General features: G+C 35.2%; 1 protein-coding gene across 1 annotated transcript in view; it reads left to right on the top strand.

Annotated features, from left to right (window-relative positions):
- The window catches only part of LOC121417201 (tryptophan 2,3-dioxygenase-like), a 51,936-nt gene that overhangs the window by 18,535 nt on the left and 11,777 nt on the right, over nt 1-21,624 (top strand). Inside the window, exons 4-8 of the mRNA XM_041610858.1 lie at nt 10,468-10,601; nt 11,448-11,585; nt 12,627-12,737; nt 15,573-15,680; nt 19,772-19,883. Of these exons, the coding sequence (XP_041466792.1) occupies nt 10,468-10,601; nt 11,448-11,585; nt 12,627-12,737; nt 15,573-15,680; nt 19,772-19,883 (603 nt within the window). The remainder of the gene's footprint in view (nt 1-10,467; nt 10,602-11,447; nt 11,586-12,626; nt 12,738-15,572; nt 15,681-19,771; nt 19,884-21,624) is intronic.

Here is a 21,624-nt window from a genome sequence, read left to right as displayed (position 1 = left end):
CCTCTTTGAGTCGTCATTTATTTTGCGTCTGTCCATCGTCCATGATCTTCTGATTAATTTGATACCTCATTAAGCCTCTTACGACCAATAATACCGGAATGCGCGTCCATTCAAATTTGCATTGCACGCGCGTGCAAACTCGCAAAATAAGTCATAAGTGGGCAAAAATATGCCAATATAAAATTCACTGTAGCTCTTCAGGGAGTCCGTTGACCCCCAATTTTTTTTTCCTATTCGAATAGAGTATGAATTGGAGATATGATTTTATGCCACATTTGACCCTTAAAAACATCGTGACGTCATCAACATGGCGTCGGAACTAAAAATTAGTGTTTTCTGTTTCATGATGTCACCACACTCATGTAAATGTATTCTAATTACGTAAATATTGGTCTTTTCTCGCCAAATTTTCTATATGTTTTACCTTAGAATGTACCCTTTAGACAATATGTCCATTGTTTCATTTTAAAGCTTGTACTATTCTCAAAACTGGAATTTGTACTAGGTTTGTCATCATGACATTTTTCTACTTGCAACAATTTACATTGACAATATGTTTCCTGTTTTGCACTCCATGTCTGTCCGGAAGATCGTGGTCGACTGGATAACGCACCTGCCTGGTAACGCTAGGGTCTGTGGTTCAAACCTCGCTTGACTCTCTTTTTTTAGGTGGTCTGTCATGAATATGACAGATCACCTATTATATTCGTCAGAATTTTCTTTATTTTTATTGCCAAAGCTAGTAACCACTTTATCTCAATATCGGGCGTGTCAATTTTCTTGATTTTCATGTCATGTATGGCAATCATTATGGACATGCGAAACGAAACTTTTCAAGGTTATCAAATCATGATGACGTCATCTAGGCGCCATTTTGTAAAATTAAATGATTGATCATATCATCGCAACTAATCATCAAAAATCATCCATATTTGCATCATATCAAGTTCAGGTGACAAGTCATCAGGACATGTCAAAAGAGGTCATGCAAAGGTCACGACGCGCACGTACGCGCGCGTCAAATTTTAAAAATTTTCCAAATCAACCGTGGTCAAGTTTGGGTACGTTTCAGGCCATTTTGAGCATGTCAAGAATTTGCGCGCGCACAGGTATGCGTGCGCGTTCTTGCTCCTACCATCGCTATGCCTCTTTGAGTCGTCATTTATTTTGTGTCTGTCCATCGTCCATGATCTTCTGATTAATTTGATACCTCATTAAGCCTCTTACGACCAATAATACCGGAATGCGCGTCCATTCAAATTTGTATTGCACGCGCGTGCAAACTCGCAAAATAAGTCATAAGTGGGCAAAAATATGCCAATATAAAATTCACTGTTTCTCTTCAGGGAGTCCGTTGACCCCCAATTTTTTTTTCCTATTCGAATAGAGTATGAATTGGAGATATGATTTTATGCCACATTTGACCCTTAAAAACATCGTGACGTCATCAACATGGCGTCGGAACTAAAAATTAGTGTTTTCTGTTTCATGATGTCACCACACTCATGTAAATGTATTCTAATTACGTAAATATTGGTCTTTTCTCGCCAAATTTTCTATATGTTTTACCTTAGAATGTACCCTTTAGACAATATGTCCATTGTTTCATTTTAAAGCTTGTACTATTCTCAAAACTGGAATTTGTACTAGGTTTGTCATCATGACATTTTTGTACTTGCAACAATTTACATTGACAATATGTTTCCTGTTTTGCACTCCATGTCTGTCCGGAAGATCGTGGTCGACTGGATAACGCACCTGCCTGGTAACGCTAGGGTCGGTGGTTCAAACCTCGCTTGACTCTCTTTTTTTTTTTTTTTTTTCTTTATTAGGTGGTCTGTCATGAATATGACAGATCACCTATTATATTCGTCAGAATTTTCTTTATTTTTATTGCCAAAGCTAGTAACCACTTTATCTCAATATCGGGCGTGTCAATTTTCTTGATTTTCATGTCATGTATGGCAATCATTATGGACATGCGAAACGAAACTTTTCAAGGTTATCAAATCATGATGACGTCATCTAGGCGCCATTTTGTAAAATTAAATGATTGATCATATCATCGCAACTAATCATCAAAAATCATCCATATTTGCATCATATCAAGTTCAGGTGACAAGTCATCAGGACATGTCAACAGAGGTCATGCAAAGGTCACGACGCGCACGTACGCGCGCGTCAAATTTTAAAAATTTTCCAAATCAACCGTGGTCAAGTTTGGGTACGTTTCAGGCCATTTTGAGCATGTCAAGAATTTGCGCGCGCACAGGTATGCGTGCGCGTTCTTGCTCCTACCATCGCTATGCCTCTTCGAGTCGTCATTTATTTTGTGTCTGTCCATCGTCCATGATCTTCTGATTAATTTGATACCTCATTAAGCCTCTTACGACCAATAATACCGGAATGCGCGTCCATTCAAATTTGTATTGCACGCGCGTGCAAACTCGCAAAATAAGTCATAAGTGGGCAAAAATATGCCAATATAAAATTCACTGTTTCTCTTCAGGGAGTCCGTTGACCCCCAATTTTTTTTTCCTATTCGAATAGAGTATGAATTGGAGATATGATTTTATGCCACATTTGACCCTTAAAAACATCGTGACGTCATCAACATGGCGTCGGAACTAAAAATTAGTGTTTTCTGTTTCATGATGTCACCACACTCATGTAAATGTATTCTAATTACGTAAATATTGGTCTTTTCTCGCCAAATTTTCTATATGTTTTACCTTAGAATGTACCCTTTAGACAATATGTCCATTGTTTCATTTTAAAGCTTGTACTATTCTCAAAACTGGAATTTGTACTAGGTTTGTCATCATGACATTTTTGTACTTGCAACAATTTACATTGACAATATGTTTCCTGTTTTGCACTCCATGTCTGTCCGGAAGATCGTGGTCGACTGGATAACGCACCTGCCTGGTAACGCTAGGGTCGGTGGTTCAAACCTCGCTTGACTCTCTTTTTTTTTTTTTTTTTTTTTTTTTAGGTGGTCTGTCATGAATATGACAGATCACCTATTATATTCGTCAGAATTTTCTTTATTTTTATTGCCAAAGCTAGTAACCACTTTATCTCAATATCGGGCGTGTCAATTTTCTTGATTTTCATGTCATGTATGGCAATCATTATGGACATGCGAAACGAAACTTTTCAAGGTTATCAAATCATGATGACGTCATCTAGGCGCCATTTTGTAAAATTAAATGATTGATCATATCATCGCAACTAATCATCAAAAATCATCCATATTTGCATCATATCAAGTTCAGGTGACAAGTCATCAGGACATGTCAACAGAGGTCATGCAAAGGTCACGACGCGCACGTACGCGCGCGTCAAATTTTAAAAATTTTCCAAATCAACCGTGGTCAAGTTTGGGTACGTTTCAGGCCATTTTGAGCATGTCAAGAATTTGCGCGCGCACAGGTATGCGTGCGCGTTCTTGCTCCTACCATCGCTATGCCTCTTCGAGTCGTCATTTATTTTGTGTCTGTCCATCGTCCATGATCTTCTGATTAATTTGATACCTTATTAAGCCTCTTACGACCAATAATACCGGAATGCGCGTCCATTCAAATTTGCATTGCACGCGCGTGCAAACTCGCAAAATAAGTCATAAGTGGGCAAAAATATGCCAATATAAAATTCACTGTTTCTCTTCAGGGAGTCCGTTGACCCCCAATTTTTTTTTCCTATTCGAATAGAGTATGAATTGGAGATATGATTTTATGCCACATTTGACCCTTAAAAACATCGTGACGTCATCAACATGGCGTCGGAACTAAAAATTAGTGTTTTCTGTTTCATGATGTCACCACACTCATGTAAATGTATTCTAATTACGTAAATATTGGTCTTTTCTCGCCAAATTTTCTATATGTTTTACCTTAGAATGTACCCTTTAGACAATATGTCCATTGTTTCATTTTAAAGCTTGTACTATTCTCAAAACTGGAATTTGTACTAGGTTTGTCATCATGACATTTTTGTACTTGCAACAATTTACATTGACAATATGTTTCCTGTTTTGCACTCCATGTCTGTCCGGAAGATCGTAGTCGACTGGATAACGCACCTGCCTGGTAACGCTAAGGTCGGTGGTTCAAACCTCGCTTGACTCTCTTTTTTTTTTTTTTTTTCTTTATTAGGTGGTCTGTCATGAATATGACAGATCACCTATTATATTCGTCAGAATTTTCTTTATTTTTATTGCCAAAGCTAGTAACCACTTTATCTCAATATCGGGCGTGTCAATTTTCTTGATTTTCATGTCATGTATGGCAATCATTATGGACATGCGAAACGAAACTTTTCAAGGTTATCAAATCATGATGACGTCATCTAGGCGCCATTTTGTAAAATTAAATGATTGATCATATCATCGCAACTAATCATCAAAAATCATCCATATTTGCATCATATCAAGTTCAGGTGACAAGTCATCAGGACATGTCAACAGAGGTCATGCAAAGGTCACGACGCGCACGTACGCGCGCGTCAAATTTTAAAAATTTTCCAAATCAACCGTGGTCAAGTTTGGGTACGTTTCAGGCCATTTTGAGCATGTCAAGAATTTGCGCGCGCACAGGTATGCGTGCGCGTTCTTGCTCCTACCATCGCTATGCCTCTTTGAGTCGTCATTTATTTTGCGTCTGTCCATCGTCCATGATCTTCTGATTAATTTGATACCTCATTAAGCCTCTTACGACCAATAATACCGGAATGCGCGTCCATTCAAATTTGTATTGCACGCGCGTGCAAACTCGCAAAATAAGTCATAAGTGGGCAAAAATATGCCAATATAAAATTCACTGTTTCTCTTCAGGGAGTCCGTTGACCCCCAATTTTTTTTTCCTATTCGAATAGAGTATGAATTGGAGATATGATTTTATGCCACATTTGACCCTTAAAAACATCGTGACGTCATCAACATGGCGTCGGAACTAAAAATTAGTGTTTTCTGTTTCATGATGTCACCACACTCATGTAAATGTATTCTAATTACGTAAATATTGGTCTTTTCTCGCCAAATTTTCTATATGTTTTACCTTAGAATGTACCCTTTAGACAATATGTCCATTGTTTCATTTTAAAGCTTGTACTATTCTCAAAACTGGAATTTGTACTAGGTTTGTCATCATGACATTTTTGTACTTGCAACAATTTACATTGACAATATGTTTCCTGTTTTGCACTCCATGTCTGTCCGGAAGATCGTGGTCGACTGGATAACGCACCTGCCTGGTAACGCTAGGGTCGGTGGTTCAAACCTCGCTTGACTCTCTTTTTTTTTTTTTTTTTCTTTATTAGGTGGTCTGTCATGAATATGACAGATCACCTATTATATTCGTCAGAATTTTCTTTATTTTTATTGCCAAAGCTAGTAACCACTTTATCTCAATATCGGGCGTGTCAATTTTCTTGATTTTCATGTCATGTATGGCAATCATTATGGACATGCGAAACGAAACTTTTCAAGGTTATCAAATCATGATGACGTCATCTAGGCGCCATTTTGTAAAATTAAATGATTGATCATATCATCGCAACTAATCATCAAAAATCATCCATATTTGCATCATATCAAGTTCAGGTGACAAGTCATCAGGACATGTCAAAAGAGGTCATGCAAAGGTCACGACGCGCACGTACGCGCGCGTCAAATTTTAAAAATTTTCCAAATCAACCGTGGTCAAGTTTGGGTACGTTTCAGGCCATTTTGAGCATGTCAAGAATTTGCGCGCGCACAGGTATGCGTGCGCGTTCTTGCTCCTACCATCGCTATGCCTCTTTGAGTCGTCATTTATTTTGCGTCTGTCCATCGTCCATGATCTTCTGATTAATTTGATACCTCATTAAGCCTCTTACGACCAATAATACCGGAATGCGCGTCCATTCAAATTTGCATTGCACGCGCGTGCAAACTCGCAAAATAAGTCATAAGTGGGCAAAAATATGCCAATATAAAATTCACTGTTTCTCTTCAGGGAGTCCGTTGACCCCCAATTTTTTTTTCCTATTCGAATAGAGTATGAATTGGAGATATGATTTTATGCCACATTTGACCCTTAAAAACATCGTGACGTCATCAACATGGCGTCGGAACTAAAAATTAGTGTTTTCTGTTTCATGATGTCACCACACTCATGTAAATGTATTCTAATTACGTAAATATTGGTCTTTTCTCGCCAAATTTTCTATATGTTTTACCTTAGAATGTACCCTTTAGACAATATGTCCATTGTTTCATTTTAAAGCTTGTACTATTCTCAAAACTGGAATTTGTACTAGGTTTGTCATCATGACATTTTTGTACTTGCAACAATTTACATTGACAATATGTTTCCTGTTTTGCACTCCATGTCTGTCCGGAAGATCGTGGTCGACTGGATAACGCACCTGCCTGGTAACGCTAGGGTCTGTGGTTCAAACCTCGCTTGACTCTCTTTTTTTTTTTTTTTTTTCTTTATTAGGTGGTCTGTCATGAATATGACAGATCACCTATTATATTCGTCAGAATTTTCTTTATTTTTATTGCCAAAGCTAGTAACCACTTTATCTCAATATCGGGCGTGTCAATTTTCTTGATTTTCATGTCATGTATGGCAATCATTATGGACATGCGAAACGAAACTTTTCAAGGTTATCAAATCATGATGACGTCATCTAGGCGCCATTTTGTAAAATTAAATGATTGATCATATCATCGCAACTAATCATCAAAAATCATCCATATTTGCATCATATCAAGTTCAGGTGACAAGTCATCAGGACATGTCAACAGAGGTCATGCAAAGGTCACGACGCGCACGTACGCGCGCGTCAAATTTTAAAAATTTTCCAAATCAACCGTGGTCAAGTTTGGGTACGTTTCAGGCCATTTTGAGCATGTCAAGAATTTGCGCGCGCACAGGTATGCGTGCGCGTTCTTGCTCCTACCATCGCTATGCCTCTTCGAGTCGTCATTTATTTTGTGTCTGTCCATCGTCCATGATCTTCTGATTAATTTGATACCTCATTAAGCCTCTTACGACCAATAATACCGGAATGCGCGTCCATTCAAATGTGCATTGCACGCGCGTGCAAACTCGCAAAATAAGTCATAAGTGGGCAAAAATATGCCAATATAAAATTCACTGTTTCTCTTCAGGGAGTCCGTTGACCCCCAATTTTTCCTCACTAGTCGATATAGTCAATATCTCATCTGGAAATTGCATAAATATCACAAAATTACGTAAAAAAATAAAAATTGCACATTTTCGCAACATACGTCAACGTATTTATGCATATTTGACCTTATCTTCGTTATTAGTGGTCAGTTTTCTCTCAAATTTTGATATGATGTAGTCGAAAAAATTATCTACAAATAACGTGTGAATAATTTTCACTTTTGACCACAGCATCAATGTGTTGTGACCTGTTCAAGTTTTTCCAAATTTTTTCTGGGCCTATTTTTTGAGAATTTTTTAAAGACAATATTTTATTAATCAATTTTACGGTCTTCCTATAAATTTCAAGCCAACTGGTTTTGCGGTTTTTCACGTAGGATATTTTTTGTAGTTTTTCCGGAACTTTTTAAGAGGTAATTTTAACATTGTAAAACATCGTTTATGTATTTTCTTAGTAAACGCTACAATATTGAAACGCTATTGTGTTGAAAAATTTCATTCCGGACATTTTGTGGAAATTTTCTGATTTTTTTTATTCGCTTTTCACTAAATATAACATATAACAAATTTTCAGTTACCTTCTGTGAAATTAAAAATTATGCAATTTACTTAAATACACATTTTCTGAAATTTTGCGGGAAAATTGCCTGTATTTGAATCTTTCACCTGACTTTTTTTTTGTAAAGTCATCAAGTAAGAATTTTCAAGTTAATGCTAAAGTCATACACAATTAATAAATGGATATTGAAAATGCTTGACGGAAAAAATAATGTGAAATGTTTAGGAATTTCAGAGATTTTGCAAACATTTCCCCCCCCCAAAAAAAAAATCTACTTAATTCTTTCATCAGATACATCACTAATGAGTTTTGAAGTGAATGATGTTAAATTGTAGCATTGTGAAATTTCTCATTAAAAATAATTCAAATTTACCAGAAGTTTTGAACAATGTGAAAATTCTTCTTTGAAAGCTTAAAAGAAAAATTGTTGACAGAATAAAGAATTTTTAAAAAGATTTTGCATACAAAACATGAAACTGTAGATTAAAAATTAGCTGCTCTGAAATAGAAGGCTCCTTTCATAGCGCAATTTTGGAAAGCCAATTTTGGTAAATCGTATCAAATTTTTGAGTTTTTAAGGAATTTTACGTGCTCCAAACTTCATGTCGTATTTACCGTATTGCATTATCATTGTAATCACGACGGTTGTCATCACCACATTAATAATCACATTTAGCAATGGTAAAAATTTATTCCTATAATGTCTATGATCAAGATTATCAATCATAGCTAAAAAAAAATCATTTCATACAACATCAGCCGACACTGAATGAAAAATCATGACAGACCACCTAATTCGTCCTCATGACGAATTAAAATCTAGTTAAGCTAATTATTATAATTAATTGATGTAAATCATGAAATTAACATGATTGAAATTGTGACTGTCTGGATGATAGGAAATGAGGAGAGATAAAATACAGTTTTGGGTTACACCTTCAATAAAATTTAGAAGCTGCAAAAATTTCAAAAAGAAAAGCACAAACTAATTAAAGGCTTCAGAGATAAATCAATCTATTTTTTTAATAATTATGACCTCATGGTTTCAATATTGACAGCGTAGACTGATAGTGATAACTTTGATGTGTCCGAATCTTCAGATTATTCTAGTAACATAACAGATAGCAAATACACCTTATATGCAATTTTAATTAATGAAAACTTGTTTGTTGCAATAAAGCCCTCATCTGATGCTATTTACCTTTTTTCTTAATGTAACATCACACTGCATCTATAAATCAGTAGATGACACATATTTGGCGGGCACAAAAGTGTTAAGAGAATATGTTTCCAAATTATAATAAAAATTAACAAAAAACTACTTGAGAATGAAACTGGTACATACAAAGATTAAACTAAATAAAACAGAGGCAAATGTACCCATAGAATATGTTCTGTGCATTGACATTCAAATGACCCAGTACCATGAGTACCAAGAGACCACCATGTCCTGCAGAATGTTGAGCAAGAGTGTATATTTGAAATATAACACTCTAAAATAACATTAAGTATTTTGCCAGGTGTCTGTACATATTTATAACATGTTAGTTGTTTTTGTTCACACTAAGTTATAAGCTAAAGCAGTAATGAGAACTTTTCATTATGCATTCACATTTTTCCTATATATGTTAAACCTGGCTCTCAGTTGTCAACCTGTGGTCCATCGGTCTTTGAGCCAAGAGGTGACAAATCCCACGTTTTGAGTCAAATGAAATCATTTTTTATTCATAATAACCACAGTAAATATATCATAATATGCTGGTTAGTGTTTGCAAGTGTATTTATGCAACTACATGTAAAGACAAGACTAATTAATATTTTAGGGGTAAATCAAGCATTGATACATATTTACCCGAAAAATTGTGATGTGAAATTTGGTCTTGAAAGATGATTGCGCCCAGTTATTTTGGTAGAGTTATCCCCAACAAGTTATATATCACTGGAAAGGTCTCACCCCAAAGAGTAAAAATATGCATGTTATTTCCCTATAGGGTGTTAAGTTTATCTGATTCTCAGATTTATTGGGAAGTATGTTTTTTTCACAGTTTTCCACATATTTTGACCTTTAACTTTTTTTGACATTACCCTATGCCTTTTCTGACTGCATTTTTGAATTCCTCAGACAATTTCCTTTCAGAATATATATACTTTTATGGGTATAGGATGTCAAACATACGAAAAAAATGCAATTGTATAAAATGGTGCGATTTTGGAGGAAAATTTGAGTTGTAACGGAAATGGGCCCAACTCAAAACGCATGGCCTTTTATTGCATGAATTGTTTGAATTTTTACAGATATGACAATAAGGACCCTCTTCTTTCAACCACGAAATGTTTAAACAATGATGATTTCACATGTTCAGGGAGGAATAAAACTTTTTTTTTCACGTGACAACGAGAAAAAAATTTGAATATTTCGTATTCCATGTAATGAAATACAAAAAAAATAGTGGATGTCACCAGTCTCTTCATTTGCATACTCACCAGGATGTGAATATAACCATTATGAGAAATTAAGCAAAACTTTAGAATTCTAATAATAACTTTCTTATTTTACATGTATGTCTGATTTGATTAAACTTTCAGTGTTGTGCTTGATTTGATTTTTCTTTTTTACTCAAGCTGACTTTTTGTTGGGGTGGATTTGTCCTTACAATATTGCTTAGCTCTGTAAACCTGTATATAAAGGCTTTTAACAGTTTTATATTTTATTTTTGCTTTGATGTCCAGCTTACGAACTATGGTTCAAACAGATATTGTTTGAGATTGATTCCATCATAGATATACTCGGTCAGGTGCCTGTGGACGAGAAGAATCAGCTCGTCATGATGAACAGGATGGAACGTATTGTACAGATACTCAAGGTCAGTCAAACAAAAGTCAGATCAGTGGGGATCTTTCACTACTTGTATATCAGGCAATTTTTTATTTATTTATTTATTTTACTTATTTATTTATTCATTTATTTATTTATTTATTTATCTATTTATTTATTTATTGATTTATTCATTTATTTATTTATTTATTTATTTTGGTGGGGTGGGGGCTACTTTTCGCATGCCCGCTTCCTAAACCTGCTACATTTGAAAAGCTTCAACATTGCAGTGAATGAGGATTTTCCTGGGCTTTTCTTTTCTAGGGCTCTTTTTAGCATTTTAGGGGATGAAATCATCCCCAAGTCCTCATGTAATGTTTTTTCCTGCTATTTACAATATACTTAAAAAGAAAAATGATTATTTTTCTTAAAGATTATGAATAAATCACTATTAAATGGAACCTGATTACTGAGAAATATAATGCATTGAATTTATATACATGTAAATGTGCTTACATGTACATGTAGAGGTGTTTTGGATCATTGGATAAGTCTGTGGACTTGAACCACAAGGTCAAGGGTTCAAATTTCACCTTGGTACTGGTGTCCTTTGGCAAGTGTTTATCTGCAGTTGCCAATCTCTTCCCAGATTTATTGAATTGGATGATAACTGTGCTAAAGCCACTCAGGTATATTGCTTTAGAGATTGCAGCACTTAGAAAATTGTACATAATAAAGTGTTTTCATTTCCAAAATGCAAGTACATCGTACACATTTTGTAATTGTTGTTTGTCAGGGGATTTTAGCAGTGAAAAATACATTGTTTCTAATGTCTAAGAATGGATATTGTTTTGTTGATGTAATTTATTGTCATTGTTGTTGTCTTTCTAAACAGCTCCTCGTTGATCAGATCTATGTCCTTGAGACGATGACTCCACTCTCATTCTCTGAGTTCAGAGATTATCTCTCACCAGCCTCTGGTTTCCAAAGCTTCCAATTCAGATTATTAGAGAACAGACTGGGAATAAAACCTGTAAGTAAGGATTAGTGAAAAAAATATATCTATATTTGTGTTCATTTTTAAGGGAAGTAAAGATTGTTTGAAAAGTGAAAACAATTATGAAGTTTCAATATCATATTAAAGTGTAAAGAAAAAAGTCTATGGCATAGGATTGTTCTTCATATATAAGATGCTATATTCAAGGGCAAGCTGAAGACATACCCTATAATGGTGCTTTTTGACAGATAATCATTTTAGTATTCATTGTTAATATAAAGTACATGTATGAACCTGTATGCTCTGAAGCACCTTATTAGCATCTAAATTAATTTGGAAATTGTGGTATGTAAATTATATGTATTATGCTTATAATTCAAAGTTACACTGAAACAGTTGAAATGTGTAACATGTCAAACTTTGTGTGTTGTCCCATACATGCCTATTCATGTGTAGTCCATTTGTCCTACAGCAAAGAAAAGTGAGTGATTTCATGTTGAATACTAAAAATTATCAGTCCATTAGTTTTCCAAGATTTTCTTCAATTCAATCTTGCAAACCAGGCTCATTGCATTAAAATGATTACCCATCCAAAGGTTAGTCACATATTCAAGAGTCAATAAAAATCAAGGATTTATGGAAGTACGTGTAAGCATTGGATGGCAATGTTACCTCAATAGTAATTTAATGCAAAAGGACCCAGAATTTATCCAGTTATGTTTAAAGTCACAGGAAAATGAAAGTTTCGTTTGCAAAGTTGATCTCAATTTTCAATGATTGTGTATAAATGTTGCTCAAAATGTAGGACTTTGTGTTTGATGTGTGTCACAACCCTTTCTGAAGTTTCTTGCCAGCAAGCAAAGTTTGAAAGGGGATATATATATACCAAACTAATGATTGGTTAGTAGGTTGCAAATTTTGTGATTCATACTGATTTCATTTCTTTCCATTCAATGCTTTTGAATTGATAGAATTTTGCACTCACGCCTTGTAAGTGAATGACTAGCTCTTCTTTCAAAATACCATACATTGGTTTAACAACAAAGGCTGACATTGATTTTTTTTGTTTTATTACAGACCATGAGAGTGAGTTATCAGCGTCGGAATTATGCCAGTGTTTACAGTGAGGAGTTACAAGCTACCTTGAAGAAATCGGAAGAAGACCCTACTTTATTGCATGTTGTAGAGGTGAGTTTTATCTGTTTATTCCTGCTGTGTTGTGTACTGTTGTGTAAATGACGTAAATTACAATTTACATTGCTTTAATTTTAGTGGTACTTGGTGAATCTGGTGGTTTTATCAGAGATTTATTCTCAAGTAATTGAATTGCTTTCTTTCTGTCTGCATGTCTTGTTGCCTTTCCTTTGTGTGATGTTAATTTCAGTTTAGGAGAATCTAAAAAACAACAGTGTGCTATAAATTTCTTGACGTGTAGGAAGTCATAATATTAAGACAAAAGCAATAAAGTTATATAAAGCAAACAGTGGGTAAATAACGTTTCTTTGGTTAAAGGCATTCATGAAAAGCAATCATAACAACCAATGAACATACACCTTTGCAGTGTTTTAGGTGTATGAATCATTATGGAATCACAATTAGGGAAAAGCTGAGGTCAATCACCATTTGTATGTCAAATTTGACTCTCACTGTTAAAATTTGCAATTGTTTTATATCAAGAGTGAAATGTTGTGTGATCTTGCGCATGCCTTTTTTTCTTTCAATGCAGTCATTAAGTCCCAGAACAAGCTTCATTTTGCTAATTGAATTGGATGTATTTCTAAATGAAATAAAACATGTTTAATACATTGATAAAACAACTGAAATTAAACTTACTGAACTTTACGATAGGTCATTAATTTTGTTCAATCATAGGATCAAATTATATGACAGGTCAGTACCCTTTAGGTGATAATTTGCAGTTTCCCTACTTTATTTGTTTGTTTTTTCTTATCATTTTTGAGGAGATATACTAGATTATTATAATCATTGACAAGTTCAAGGACCACAGATGAGATCCCTGATGTTTGTTTTTAGAGATAACTTCAAAGGGGATCGGTAATTGGCATGAAGCTAAAAATTGCAGTCATATTCACACTTGCCCAATCAGAAAAAATGTATGAATGAATCTGAACTTTGTTGTAACTTCTTCAGGGTCCTAATATCTAATAGTTTTTTGCTCATTCACAGCAATAGTCTCCTATTGTTCTTGTAGTTGATGCACTTTTAAATGAAATAGTCCATATTTCTATTTATTGAGGAGAATATACATTGTCATTTTATCACCTTCTTAAGTGACTGATAATTCACATGTTTTGCCTTTTCACTGTTACCTGTAACTTTTGCCTGTGAATGTTATCTAATTTTTGAAAGATGTAATTACTTGTGATGAATGATACATATTTTGGTATCCAATTATCGCCAACTATAAAAAAGAAATATTTAAAAAAATTGAAATGAAAAAAATTCAGTGAGATAAATGCATACGCCCCCAATGAATTTTGTCAAACATGTAAAGTTCAGAGCCACTTTTTCAGCCATAATTGAAGACTATAAAAAGGTGTGAATATTTGGGGAAGGTTTGGTACAGATGGCATTTCATGACACTTTCCCTTGGAACCATGTGAGTTGAGTTAGGATGATTATGATAGTATCTGTGCTTTATAGCATATTTCAAGCTGAATTTCTCATCTGAAACTCATTAAACCCTAATAGTTTAGAAGAAAATGACAGAGGCAATATATATCATGGAAAGAGTGTCATTTTTCAGCCCTATCATATCTGCTTATTACAGCGTACGGTCTCTCGGGGATATCACAAGTTGTTTGTTTTCATGCTGGCAATATACCTGACCATTCTGTAATTATTGGGATATGATCAGAAAAAACAGATACTATTCCTGATGCACACGTGTGAATATGTTACAAGCTACTGTCAAGATCTTGTTTGCTGATACCCTTCACATTGAACTGATAACTAAGCATGCCATACATGTCACAATATACATGAACAATATAGAGAGGTCATAAGGTTAATATTACCTGTACTGTGTATGTAATCATCTGAAGTGATTGAGATAAGGCGTAGTATGGAAGTTGAGTGGTGGTTGCTTTGATACTTGTCAGCAGGAATAGTTGTGTCATCATAAGATACATTTAAACATAATTTTCAACACTGGTGCTATATATTTGGCTACAATATACAGGAAATAAAAAAAATTGAGAATAACTTAAAAAATGATGCAAAATTATTTAAGCTTCTTACTGATAACTTGTTTTAGACATATCTCAAAGTTTCTAAGAAAGAATGAATTACAAATGTCTTGTGCTAGATTTATAGTTTAACCCAAGGGCTCCATTTCATTAATGTTATGGTTAATTGTTTGAATTTCGATCCTGACATAGCACCGATATTCTTTAAGAAGTCTTTGTTATTCTGTACTTGCTACACTTGAGTGACTTAACCAAGGTGAAGAAAGTGGAAACCTTGTAGCACAAATTTACAGCCCATGTACAGCCAAAAAAGCAAAGAATGCCATTTTCATTTACATGTATATATTTTCATCACGTAACCCTAGGCCTTGGGAAGGGGCTGGGAATAATTACACGGGCTCGGGACGATATCGCCCCTGCCATTCTCAAAAGAGCCCTGGAAACTAAAAAAAGTGCCCTAACAAATTTGCTTGGGGAGGGGTATTTATCAGCTTCAGTGAAATTTCTACATGTTGTTTTCAGCAGTCAGTGAAGTAGGCACACTGCATCAATGACTTTGATAACTGAAATGATATTTGTTTGATAAATATCTCATATTCTCGACTTAACTTTGATTGAAAAGTATGTGATGCTCTCAACTTAATTTAGATTCAGATTTAGATTTATTTTATAACTACTTGTGTGTCATATTGTAAACATATTTCTGAGTACCCGTAATGTTGTAGATTTAATTTTGATAATTATGTAATGTTCTAGATGTAATTATTATTGATGTATTGTATGTGATGTTTTAAACTTTTCTTGGTGTATACAGAGTTGGCTGGAGAGATGTCCTGGTTTGGAGCCAGAAGGGTTTAACTTCTGGGAGAAATATAATTACCAAGTTCAAGCATTCCTCAATGATTATCTCATTAGAGCAGAGGTAAATTACATTCATTTGAAATGTTTCTTTTCATTCCACAAAAAAAATAATTCTGAAAATTTGAAAAAATACCTAAAAACATTTCTGTTTAATTCTTGGTAATTTCCTTAAAAATTTCGTAAAACATGCCTTGAGAAGTCTCTACAGAGTGGATTTGACGTGATTTAAGTCCAATATATTTTTATTGTACCAAAAAAAAATTTCCCCATAGACTGTAGCCTGCACAATCATGAGCATAGTGCTCAAAAGCTTTATGGGTTAATTAGCTAATATGTGTGGATATGTGATACTGTTGTAGTTAAAGGTCAAGTCCACCCCAGAAAAATGTTGGATTTGAATCAATAGAGAAAAATCAGACAAGCACAATGCTGAAAATTTCATCAAAATCGGATGTAAAATAAGAAAGTTATGACATTTCAAACTTTCGCTTATTTTCAACAAAATAGTTATATGAATGAGCCAGTTACATCCAAATGAGAGAGTCGATGATGTCACTCACTCACTATTTCTTTTGTTTTTTATTGTTTGAATTATACAATATTTCAATTTTTACGAATTTGACGATTAGGACCTCCTTGCCTGAAGCACAAAATGTTAAAATAATGGAATTCCATGTGTTCAGGGAGGAATGAAACTTCATTTCACATGACAATGACGAGAAAATAAAATATTTCATATTTCATATAATAAATTACAAAAGAAATAGTGAGTGAGTGATGTCATCAACTCTCTCATTTGGATGTAACTGGCTCATTCATATAACTATTTTGTTGAAAATAAGCGAAACTTTAAAATGCCATAACTTTCTTATTTTACATCCGATTTTGATGAAATTTTCAGTGTTAAGCTTGTTGAATTTTCCTCTTTTTATTCAAATCAAGTTTTTGTTGGGGTGGACTTATCCTTTAGTATCTCTTTCCTTTTCAATATAATCTAAGCATGCATTGCATGTCAGATCAAAAGTTTGAATGATGTTGGTGAAGATTGATTAAACTTTGTATGATCATTTTAATGTTGGGTCACAAACCCAAAACAGAAATGTCATTCCAAGTCAATGATCTTCATCATGTATGTACCAGTGTTGTAGTCAAGGCTCAAACCTCCAAGGCCAAGGCTTTAATACCCAAGGCCAAGGCTTCAATAACCAAGGCTGAGGCCAAGGCATGGAAACCCAAGGCCAAGGCCAAGGCCTGAAAACCTCAAGGCCAAGGCCAAGGCATTTCAATTGTACAATATATGGGAAAAAAATTAGACAACAATGCTTAGGCGGCATACATGACACACAGGACCAAATGTATAAAAGGTGTGAGCGAGCAAAATTTTTTACCCTTGTACATTTAAAATGAAAATAATTTCATGATAGATCATGTAGATTTAGACATAAAAATAATAATTTTTATTACCAAGGTGATCTGATCCTGGCATGCCCATTCTCAACATATGTCTTTCTCCTCTACCTGGTACAGGGGAGGCAGAATGTATTTTTTTTGTGGGGGGAGGTCAAAGCCAAAAATGCACTTACAATATAAGTCAAAATGAGAATTTTGGTGCAGTTCAGCAAAGCTTTTTTAAGTGATTTCTAATTGATAAGACAGATATTTTGATTTAGGCTTTAATTTCCCGCTATAGAGAGCATATATAGCGAGCAAGTGGTTTTGAAAAAAAAATTGAAGTTGTAAAACTCGATTTTGGGTCAATTATGGTGCTAATCACTGTTAGGGCATCCTTGCGAGATGTTGTAATAAGATGTAATAAGAAATGAAATTTAAATATTTCGAGCTGTTTTTGTTATCATGAAAAAGGTGTGCATCTTACTAAACAAATTAACGCGAGCACAAAACACAAGCTGAAATTTTTACTAACCAGAAAAGGAAGCTGTTCTGGACTGCATTTAGTACTCATAAATAGGATACATAACTCACCAATCAAATAATGCGAGCGCAAAGCGCGAGCTCAAAAATTTTTAATATTCTGACCTAAAAACTAGACATACTAAGCATTTTTTTGTGTTGAATGCGAACCTTACTTAATAATTTATGCAAGCACAATCCAAAAGTTGTTGATTTTGAAACCTAAAATTTTGCTCTGTATGCCATGCTTGGCCCCTCAAAATTTTTGGCTCATCATGCCACTGATGCCATAGCCCATCTGGAAATGACAAAATTGAAGTTTGTGTTCAAGTTTACCGAATCTTTTCAGAATATCATTAAGACTTAAAACATTCTTGTTGGTCAAAGAAAATAATACAAGGAAAACCTAATGGAATAGAAATCAACCTTGTTATCATTCTTTAGAGTAAGCTATTTTTAAAGTATGAAAATTGCAGTCAGATCTGTCAGAATGATTCCTGTCATAAAATCACTATAATCAGTGGCGTACCGTGGGTCACGGCATTGGGGGCACCAGCAAAAACTTGGAACTGCCTAGTGAGCTCGCGAAGCGCGCCCAGTTGCCAGGCATACTGATCTAATAGAGATATTTTTATAAGGACAGTGCCGATAAACGGACATGTATCTCACTAGTCAAATAATGCGAGCGCGAAGCGCGAGCTTACATTTTTTGATATTCAAACCTAAAAAGGGACATTACAATCAATCTTTGTAATCATGATAGTACCTGTCTCGCTAAATAATTCGAGCACGAAGCGCGAACTAAAATTTTTGTAAATATTGACCCCAAACAGGAAGATTTTAAGGACTATATTTTAGGAATCTTTTATCTATTAAGATTATACACATCTCACCATTGTCATTTAATGGGAGTGCCAATAAACGCTTGCTGATTTTGTTAGAATTACATCTAAACATGCACATAAAGCACTTGTAATCATGATTAACATACCCATCTCACTAATCAAATCTTGCGAGCGCAAAGCGCGAGCTGAAAATTTAGGAAATTCAGACCTGAAGAGGGGCATTTTAAGGCTTGTTTGTAGGAATTCAAGAATACGTACTTCATTAACCAAAGGATGCGAACGCGAAAATTTTTGATATTCAGATCAGAAAACAGAAAAAGGGACATTTTAAGGACTCATTCTAGGAATTGATGGAGAGCAGACATCTTTCACCAATTCACTACTGCGAACGTAAGCACGGACAGGAAATGTTTTATATTAAGACCTTAAAATGGGACAATCACTTAAAGTATTCATGAAAAAGAAGCATACTATTGTACATGTAAAAGAATAACTCGAAATGCGAGGAAATATATTTGGTAGTTTGGTGTATATTGACTTGAAAACGGGAGGTTTTAGTATAACAGGATTATATATCTCGGTAAACAGACAATGGGAGCACCAGGAACAATGAAGACATATATGCCCTGAGCCAATTATGTTTCATTTATATGAAAAAAATGTTTCTTATGTAATGTAACATAACATAATTATAACATAATGAACATTAATGTCTTCTTTCCCACTACGTTTCTCTTCCTTTCTCCCTCTTTTCCTCCTTTTTTTTAGTCAGCCGATTGGGGGGGGGGCACGTGCCCCCATGCCCCCCTGTAGTTACGCCACTGACTATAATCCTAATCATAATTATTGTCATTATTATTGATATTGTCATTATCCTTATTAGTCATGATTACATCATATTACCAATAAATAATATTAATTTTTATCACTTCTCTTTGTTACACAATTATGTGATGATAATTGCAATTGATGGCACTGCTATTACACTTACTGCTTCTGCTGCTGCTGACTGGTAGTATTTAGTGTCATTAGATGTACAGAACAATTGAAACATTTATAATTACTTTTATAAAACAAATGAAAGTACAAAATACAAAATGCCTTGAAAAAGCCTTGAAAATGCCTTGAAAATGCCTTGAAATTTCAAGGCTCAAAATCCTCAAGGCCAAGGCCAAGGCCCTCTCAAGGCCAAGGCTTGAATGTTCAAGGCCAAGGCTTTGAAAAAATAGGCCTTAAGGCGCCATAAGGCAAGGCCGAGCATCAAGGCACTACAACACTGGTATGTACGTGTAGGTTGATATTTAGAAATTCAACAAAAACTTCTTAGTCATGTGGGGGCAAAGTTTGTCTATAAAGGTCAATAAAATTTTGCTTCATACTGTCCTTTCTCCGCCAGGCTGCAGAGAGTGAAGAAGAAAGGGATCAGATTCTGAATGATCACAAGTCATTTAAGGAAACATTTGATGTCATACTAGACACAGAGAAATACAAGGCACTGCTGGCAAGAGGTTAGTCTTAATATGGATTTGGCAATAATGAGTATTATGATGAAGAAACAAGCAGCGATGTTTTTGTTTATCTGGTTGGTGTTTCATGAAAGTTTCAGCACTGACTAAATTGTCAGTGCTGACAATTTCAGTGAATTCCTTGGTGTTGATTGGCTGAAAGGCACTGACTCTTGACTGTTACTATGGTAATGATCCAATACAAAGGACTCTGGTGGAGACTTTGGTATGAACGTATATACAGGTTTATTATACAGGCCAGCTAGGCAGGTCGATCAACAGGCATGGTATCCATGTTGCGGGAGGTGTATGGAGTGCTTAGATATCCATACTGATATCGTAACATCCCCCTTCTTCTGATAAGATTGAGAATTTCAATTTTCAATGATATTGTTTTCAAACAATACTTTTGGTAGTCTGCAAATTTTGGTAATTTGGCTTGGTTATGATTTATCAGATATAATATAGAAATTGTTTGGTTTGTGAGAATAATACCAATTTGTGATAAACTGTATGCATCTTCAATTTTACATAACTTCAATCTTGTGCAAAACTGAAAATAATTTGGATAACCGGATTGATCCTGAAATCAATATTTCCAAACAATAAGTTTTGGTTATAGTGTCTTTTTGATAATTTCGTGAACACTATCTTGACATACCAAAAATAATGTACAATGATTATACATGCACATAACAAACTTAAAACTACACTAATGTCTTCAGTGTTGTCTTCTTTCTTTCTTCTCTTTCTCTTCTTTGTTTGAGAGTTTAGAGTGTTCATAATGTTCAATCTTCAAACATGAATCTCTCTGGTTTGCGAATAGTGCGTCCAGACCTCGTGGTTTGTGAGTATGTCTGTTGAGATTGATTAGAGTTAGAGTTGGACATTGGTGTTCGTTGGACGTTGTCTTCCTCTGGTTGAGTTTCTGTGGAGTGGTCTTCTTCGTCGAACCTCACACGCTTCGGAGTTGGGTTGGTGGATGGAATTTCCCTCAAGTGAGATCTATTTCTCCTCAAGATTCCTCCATTCGGCGTTGAAACTTCGTAGGATCGAGGTTCTTCACAGATTTTGGATACTTTGGCTGGTATCCAAGTGTTGTCTCTTGGATGCAGAACTCTCACTGGCTGTCCTACATGCAGTGGTGGCAGATCAGAACTTGCATGTCGATCATGCACTTCTTTCATTTTGTCTTGCCTATTCAAGAGAAACTCGGTGGCAGTAGAATCTCTCGAAAGATAGTGACTTGGCAATGTGGTTCGGATGGGTCTTCCAAACAACATCTCTGCTGGTGATCTCAAGTTATTGTCAACTGGTGTTGCTCTCAGGTGCATCATGGCTAGTTGGCTGTCTTGGCTAGTTTGAGAACACTTTGTCAACAGATTCTTGATTGTACGAACCATTCTCTCAGCTAATCCGTTGGATCTTGGATAGTGCGGTGAAGAAGTGATGTGCTTGATATTCCACTTCTTGCACATGTCTTGGAATGGTTTCCCGACAAATTGTGGACCGTTGTCGGACACAATCTCTTCTGGTGGACCGAACAAACTGAAGATTCCCGTCATCTGTCTTGCTATAGCTGCACTGGATGTGTCGGTTAGCTTAGCAATGATCGGATACTTGGAATAGTAATCAGTAACGAGAAGATACTCTTGTCTATTGAGCATGAACAAGTCAGTTCCCAGTCTGGTCCATGGTGCTGGTGGTACATCATGGGGATGCAGTGGCTCTTTCTGCTGTCTTG

Source organism: Lytechinus variegatus, chromosome 1 (genome assembly GCF_018143015.1).
Source record: "Lytechinus variegatus isolate NC3 chromosome 1, Lvar_3.0, whole genome shotgun sequence".
NCBI lineage: Eukaryota > Metazoa > Echinodermata > Echinoidea > Temnopleuroida > Toxopneustidae > Lytechinus > Lytechinus variegatus.
The sequence above is the reverse complement of the archived record's forward strand: the minus strand, read 5'-3'. Positions and strand labels throughout refer to the sequence as shown.